At 62.5% G+C, this 7,399-nt stretch overlaps 1 protein-coding gene across 1 annotated transcript; it reads right to left on the bottom strand.

The window, feature by feature from the left end:
• Window positions 1–2,350: 2,350 nt before the first annotated feature.
• On the bottom strand, window positions 2,351–4,635 carry HSPB1 (heat shock protein family B (small) member 1). Its single transcript, XM_075113157.1, has 3 exons — window positions 3,986–4,635; window positions 2,934–2,997; window positions 2,351–2,690 (listed from the first exon to the last, which is right to left on the bottom strand). The coding sequence occupies exons 1-3, from the start codon at window positions 4,344–4,346 to the stop codon at window positions 2,531–2,533; spliced, it is 585 nt and encodes a 194-aa protein (XP_074969258.1). The 5' UTR covers window positions 4,347–4,635; the 3' UTR covers window positions 2,351–2,530.
• Window positions 4,636–7,399: the final 2,764 nt, after the last annotated feature.

The following is a 7,399-nucleotide window of genomic DNA, read 5'->3' as shown; positions in this document are numbered from 1 at the left end:
CCCCTCCCTTGGAAACCATAAACCAAAAATGTGGCTTGACTCATGCACCCTGCAAGGGACCCCGGGGGGGTGCAGGACAGACACCCCCAGGGAAGGGGCTGGGAACAACCCCCAGGTGCTGGCAAAGAGGGGCTGGGGGCTCACTGAGCACCCCCCGGGGGAGGGAAAGACACCCTGCAGGCAGCAGCCCACCCCAGCACCCTTGCACGCTGACAGCCTCCTTGCTAAGGCTGGGGTGGCTTTTTGGGAGGTAAGAGCCACTGCAGGCTCTGCCCCATGTGGCACCCGTGCCCACCCGCTCCGGTGTGGCCACAGGAGAGGGGAGGGGGCCGGGGATGCCCCTCGGGGGACTTCTTCCCCTGGAGTCGCTTGGGCTGACAAATGCTGGCGATGGCCATTGTGCTGCCCAGGGACTGTTGTGGAAGCAGGACCCGATCCAGCCCAGCTGAGCCTGGCCCAGTGCCCTCCTGAGCCCAGCTTAGCCACACACCTCCCATGTCCTGATCCCCTCCTCCCCTTGCTGTCAGGGCCTCAGTTCCCCTACCTGGAGAGGGAAATGGATCCCCTGGGCTGGAGCAGCACCCCTTGCCCATGCGGGTGGGAGTGTGGGTGTCAGTGTCCCCAGAGATGCACCCGAGGGGCAGAGAGAGAGGGAAAGAGCATGAGCCGGCAGGCAGGAGCCTCCTCATGGCTTGCTGGCAGGGTTTAGCCCTAAGACAGGGTGTTATGTGTGCCTGGGGCTGAGTCCTGCCTTGAGGTGTCTGGAGCAGCACAGCCAGAGGGGCTGGGGGGTCCCCGCCTGGAACCCCCAGTCGATCTCCTTCCCCTGCAGTCAGAGCACCACATGGACCTCCCGCTTGCCCTGACGCTGGAGCCTGACGGATGGATGCCCGCAGGAGGCATGAGACCTGCCAAACTCATTGCACACACACCCCTCCAGGTGCTGCAGGGAGGTTGGTGTTCATCCCCCACCACCCCCTCGCCCAGGCTGGGCTGCCAGTGGCTGCTGCTCACCGTGGCAACCATCTCCATCACTCTGGTTGCCATGGCCACCTGTCCCCAAAATGGCACACACATGGTGGGGGGGTCCCCAAGCACATGCATCGCCCCCAGCAGCAAGAGCCGACACTGGCTCCATTCTGGACATTGCCCCTGAGACCTGCCAAATTCATTGCACCTGAGACTGCCAGGGCAGAGGGGTTGGGGTTCGGGTAGAGGGGGCAAGGGGGGCACACAGAGCCCCTCAGGCTCAGAGAGGAGCCTCGCAGCTGCAGGATTCCTCCCAGGTCACCGTCTGCCTCTGGGATGACTCAGGGGGGATTAGTGGGATTTGTCGGAGCGGGAACATCGCAGCCACGGCCCTGGCCTCGGCCATGTAGGGCTGGTCCTGCCCAGAGGCACGGAGGCACTGGGGGCACGGGGCCAGCTGGGGCCAACACGCATCGGGACAACAACCCCTGGCATGGCTGCAGCCCCTGGGCTGAACCCCCCAACCTGTCTAGCCCATTGCAATGGAGTGAAAAGACAGGGGTACGTTGGGGGGGCAGGTTGGGCCTGGAGGGGCACACTGCTGGGGATGGGGGTGTCTCCTGGCCAGAGCGTCTGCCCATGAAGCCCCTGTTTGCCCTTGGGCTCCCCTGCAACCCGGGGCGGGGGTCCTCTTGTTTTTCAGTGATGTAGAGACCCAGAGTATTGACACTGGGGAGCTGAGACCCAAAATATTCAGATCCAGGATGTTGAGACTCAGAGTTTTGGAGACCAGGGATGGTGAGACCCAGGGTGCTGAGACCTGGGGTTTTTAGAGACCTGGGTTATGGGAGACCCTGAATTTTGGAGAATGGATGCGGCAGAGACCCAAGATGTCAGACGCATGGGATGTTGGGGGCCTGGGATGTTGAGACCACCTGGGATGGCACAGACCCGGGATGTGGAAAACTGGGATGCTGAGCCCTGGATGATGGACACCTGGCATGTGGAGACCAGAGATTCTGGAGAACCAGAGATTTGCTGGAGGCTGAGATATGGAGACCTGAGATGTAGGAGACCTGGGATGTGGAATATCCAGGATCGGGACACTCAAGATATGAAGACCCAGGATGTTGAGCAGGGTCTGTATGCTGAGCCTATGATGTGAAAACCTGGGAAGTGGGGCCCTGGGATGGTGCCCCCAGGCTGTTGAGCAGGGTTTGGTGGTCCTCCTGCTGGTCACGCTGGCCCCAGGCAGCCCGACCCCAGGCAGCCCTGCTGGAGCAGGTAGCCGGTGCCCGCAGTGCAGTTCCCCCCCGGCACACACAGCCGCGGTGCACCGGTGCCACCGGGGGTCCTGGGGGACAGACACAGAGCACGGGGACAGGTTTCTTTCACCGCTTTTTATTCCAGCTGATTCTATCAGTTCCTTCACATTTATTCAAGGCACTCGGTGACCAGTGAGTACAAAATAGACAATAAAAAGGGGGCTGTGAGCAGGGGCGGCTGTGAGGACGCAGTGGGGACGGTGGCAGCTTCTCCTCCTCCTCCTCCTCGATGCCAACTACTTCTTGGCTGGCTCCTTGGCTTGGCTCTCGACGGTGACGGGGATGGTGATTTCGGCAGACTGGATGGCCGGCTTGGGCAGGGGCGCCTCCACCGTAAGCATGCCGTCGGGGGACAGCGAGGACCGCACGGCCGTGGCTTCAACACCGGGGGGGAGGCTGCAGGAAGAGAGGGGTGTCAGGGCTGCAGCACCCACCACCCAACCCTGCACCCCAGGGGGTGTTGTGCTGTGACCAGTGAGATGCTCAGCCCCAAATCACTGCCTCCCCCACTCCCAGTTTGGGTGAGAGACATCCCTAGTTTGGCCAGTGGGTACTGGAAGGGATGGTTGGGGGGGCAGAGGTCCCCAACAAGAGTGGGGGGCTTCCAGGATCCCATCTCCCCTCCTCCCTGGTACTTACGTGTATTTTCGGGTGAAGCACCTGGAGATGAAGCCATGCTCATCCTGCTTCTCCTCGTGTTTGCCTGGAAGGAGAAAAACCCCGGGCTGGTTGGAAGGGGCCGGCTGGGTGGGCAGCGAGCCGGGAAGGTCTCTGTGTCCGGGGCATTGTCCGGTGCCAGGGAGGGACGGATCCTGCCTGACCTGGTTTTCTTTGCCTTAATTGATATTAAGGCCTGGAGCCTTAATTGATATTAACCCTGGAGCAACCTGGGGGCACTGGGGGCAGCAAGGGCCCCCTGGGAGCATCCCCCAAATTCAAGGAGAACAAAGTGTGGTGCCAGGAGCTGGCGGTGGCCAAGGGACCCAGCCACTTCCAGCTGGCCCCACAGCCTTCATTTTGGTTCCCCAGACCAGCAGGGCTGGAGACCAAGCACCTGCCTCTCCCTGGGGCTGCACCCCCAAATCCCGCTGGCTGGGGAATTGCCCCCACCCCGTGCACACACCCCTCGGTGGGCACGAATCGTGCTGCTGGCCTTGTGCCACAGGGTCTGGGCTTCGTCACAGTGTCCCTGGCTGAGCTGCCAAGGGCACTGCAGGGCAGCACAGGGGGCTGCGGGGCTCATGACACCCCGCTGCCACACCCCGGGTCCCTCTGTGGCTTGCAGCTGGGGGTGGGTCCCTCCCCCTCCCCCTCCCCATGTCCTGGCTGGGACAGCAAGTGAGGCATCAATATATGGGGCTGGGGGATCTCTGAACCCTGTGCAACACCTGCAGCAGGAATGCACCCCCAAGGCTGAGCTTGTAATGCTGGGCCTTCCTCTTTGCCTTGATTTTCCTTTTCCCTTTTCCTTTGCAGTTTTCCTTTTCCCCTTTCCCCTTTCCTTTTTCCTCTCCTCTCCTCTCCTTCCCTCCCCTCCACCTCCTTTTGCTTTTTCTTCCCTTCCTTCCCATCACTTACTTTGCCCTCCTTTGCCTTTCTACCCCTTTTTCCTCCAGCGAGCTCCAGGCCAGCTGCCCCAGCCCGACACCTGGGCGGGGGGGAACCCACGGACCCCCACTCCCAGCACCCACCGGTTATCTCCACGATGTTATCCTTGGTCTTGACCACCAGCTCCTCGGGCGCGAAGTGGTTGACATCCAAGGTGACCTTCCAGCTGTCGGCGGTCTGGCGGATCTCGGAGATGCCGCTGCTGAGCTGCCGGCTCAGCGCCTGCCCGTAGGGCGAGCCAGGGGCCGGCACCAGCGCGCTCTCCCGGGGCAGCAGACGGAAATATCCTGGCCAGGCGCTGCCGCTCGGCCACTTGTACCAATCCTCGGGGATATGGGGCATCCCGAAGGACTGGTCGAAGAGGCGGCTGCCATGGTACCAGTCACGGAAGGGATCCCAGCTGGGGCTGCGCAGGAAGGTGAAGGGGACGCGGCGCTCAGCCATGGTGCGCAGGGCTGCCGGAGGGGGCCAGCAGCGACTTATGAAGAGGGCTGGTGGTTATTTTTAGCCGGGCGGTGCAGCTGGCTATTAATGGAAATTGCGGCAGGGCCCAGGGAAGGGACGAGAACCTTTCCCGGGGCCGAGGCGGCCGCACGCAGCCGCACTGGGTGGGCAGCACGGTGATGAGGCTGGCAGCTCCCCCGGTCTCTCCCGCCAGGGGAATGTCCGCCTGTCGCTCACCGCAGGAGGTTTGGCTGGTTGGGAGTGATGGATGGCCCTTGGAGCTGCTCCCAGCCTCACCCCCGCCTGCCTGCCTTTCTTTCCCGTAAAACCATCCCAGGGATGGGGAGGGGGCTGGGGCTGGGCCAGCGCCTCGTTGCGGAGGATGAGTCAGTGCAGGAGCCCGTGTGCAGCCCCACGCCCGCTGTGTCACTGGCCGTCCAGAAGCTTCTGGAGCCCCCCAGGCCCCCAGCACCCCTGTGGCCCCCAGGGTCGATGTGGCGGTAGGGAACCCCCAGCACCAAGTAGGGGTGAAGCTGCTCCAGCCCCTGAGGGTCCCTGGGGCCCGTGCGGCTGACAGGGCTCGTGGGTGCCAATGGGACCCGTAGAGATTGATGGGGGCTTACAGGACCTGGTTGGGGGCAACGGAGGCTGGTGGGGGCCAGGGGGGCTGATAGAGCTGATGGGATTGGGGGTGCTAGAGGGGGCAGCACCCTCTCGGCTTGGGGGAAGGTGGTACCTTCCCTTAGTTCTTTGCCTTCACATCCAGACGCGTCTCTCCAGTGATGTCTTCCTAGCACCTGGGAAGGGATTCCCAGGCCCCCAGGCCCAAAGAAGGGCTGTTTTCCCAGCCCAGTGAGCCTGGCAGCCCCTGGGACCCCATCACCTCTGCCCCCCCCCAGCCCTGTGGAGTGGGACCAGCCAGTTTTGGGGGGACAGAGGCACCATGGTGAGATGTGCCTCCCAGGGCTGAGCTCTGCCTGCTTTGCTTTGAAGAAGTGTGTGACTGGCACCAGGAGACAGGTCATAGCTGAGACCTGGCACACTCAGTGCAAGGATGTGTGACTCCAGGGAGCCCTCCCTATGGAGTGCAGGTAACAGATGGGGTCACAGTAAGAGGGGGGGGATGTTGCAGCAGGGGATTTGGGGGTGTCCTCCCACCCACAGCTGCAGTGGGTGCCAGCACCCCACCGGCCCCTGCCAAACCCCTTTGTCTGGGGCAGAGCCCAGGGTTGTCTCTGGGGCAGTGTGGGGCTGAAGGCAGCTGAGCCACGTGGGGCTGGAGGCGCGGGGCTGCATCCTGCGGGGGCTGGCACAGGCTGGAGGGGAGCCTGGGGGGGCGGGGGGGGCCGAGGTGCTGCAGGACTGCAGAGGTGAGGGGGTGGGAGGGATGCAGGGAAATGGGAGGGATGCAGGGAGGGAGTGGAGAGAGGCAGGCGGGGATGCAGGGAAATGGGAGGGGCGCAGGGATGCAGGGAAGGATGCAGGGAGGGATGGGAGGATGCAGGGAGGGATGGGAGGATGCAGGGAGGGATGGGAGGATGCTGGGAGAGGTGCAGGAGGGATGGGGTGGATGGGAGGGTTGCAGGCGTATGGGAGGGATGCAGGAAAGGATGCAGGGAGCCAGAAGGGCTGCAGGGAGATGGGAAGGGTGCAAGAGGAGAACTCTGCCCAGCAGCGGGGCCTCCCCAGTGTGTTCCCCCACGCCACAGCAGGATGCTCTGGGGGATCAGACACACAACCAGTGCCCAGCACTGCTCTGCACGGAGCCAGAGGCCAATGCGCCAGGGAAGAGTGAGCCATAGGTGACCGCAGACAGGGAGCAGGGGAGGAGGATGGGAATGAGGGGAGCTGGACAAGACCGAGCCTGCACAGAGAGACCAGGTTAACCCCACTGTGCTGTCCCCCCTGTGAAGAAACCGCTCCATGCCCAGCAGGGTAATTTACAATATATACTGTATATTTTATTATAATTGAACCAGCTCACTGAATCTACAGCTGTACTCACAACCCAGAAAAAAAAGAGAGAGCACACGTGCGAGAGGAAAATACTGAAGTATTTCTACAGAGTATTTGTTCCAGTTAGCTCCCTCCACGGCAGGAGACAGAGACTGTAAAAGAGGAAGACTGGAAATTTTCCCTGATGTGCTGGCTTGTCCGTGCCGGCGCTGCAGTCGGGTCTTGGGCTTTCGGGAGCCGCGGCTCAAGGAGGCTGCAGGGCTGGGGGCTGCAGCCACTGGTGAAATAACCCCTCACCAGTGGCTTGAATTCAGATGTTTTCAGGGGACACCCACCCTCATGCCAGTAGGGTTTTGGGGCGCCCACGGCCACTCTGAGCTTCCCCATGGGGTTATGGGGGAGGGGGGCTGTGGGGTGACTGGGGGCTGCCACGGCAGTGGCTGGAGAGGAGTGGGATGGTTTTTGGAGCACATGGCTCAGGGGTTCATAGAGATTCTGGGGGCACTTGTGCCCTTCATCTCCCCAGGCTTGGGGGGACAGAACCCTTAGTCTCCTCCTCCTCCTGCCACAGACACATCCAGAGCTGCCACCATGCCTGGGGCTGGCACATGGGGACAAGCTGAGCCATGGGGAGCCGCGAGCGTGTCCCCTCCTTACCTGGTCACCCCATTTCTAACCGCTCCGCTTGCCCGGGCACCGCAGAGGGCGACTGGTGGCTTTGCCAGTGGAGCACGGGTGGGTGGCAAACCCAGGGGCTGGCACCCAACATGGCCCAGCTCCCAGAGATGTTTCTCCAAAGGCTGGTGAATCCTCAGCCTGCAGCTGAGCCCGGTTCCTTGACATGCCCAGTTTGGGAGACAACCCTGGAGCGTCCCTCCACTCGCACCTCTGCCCTCCCATACCTCTGGTTCATTACTGTCCGAGCTGGAGTCCAAAGGATCCCCCCTCCCTGATCCCAGCTGGCTGGAAACCAGTGTCAAGCGGGACTGCCAAAGCCCGGCTTTTCATCCAGGGGCAGCAGGTTAATCTGGGCAGCTGCTCTCCCACCCAGGGAGGCTCATCCCCATCGTCCCGCTCCAGCCGGCTGGAAAACATGG

The sequence above is a fragment of the Phalacrocorax aristotelis genome, chromosome 18 (genome assembly GCF_949628215.1).
Source record: "Phalacrocorax aristotelis chromosome 18, bGulAri2.1, whole genome shotgun sequence".
NCBI lineage: Eukaryota > Metazoa > Chordata > Aves > Suliformes > Phalacrocoracidae > Phalacrocorax > Phalacrocorax aristotelis.
Note: the sequence above shows the minus strand (reverse complement) of the source record. Positions and strands in the feature narration are given on the sequence as shown.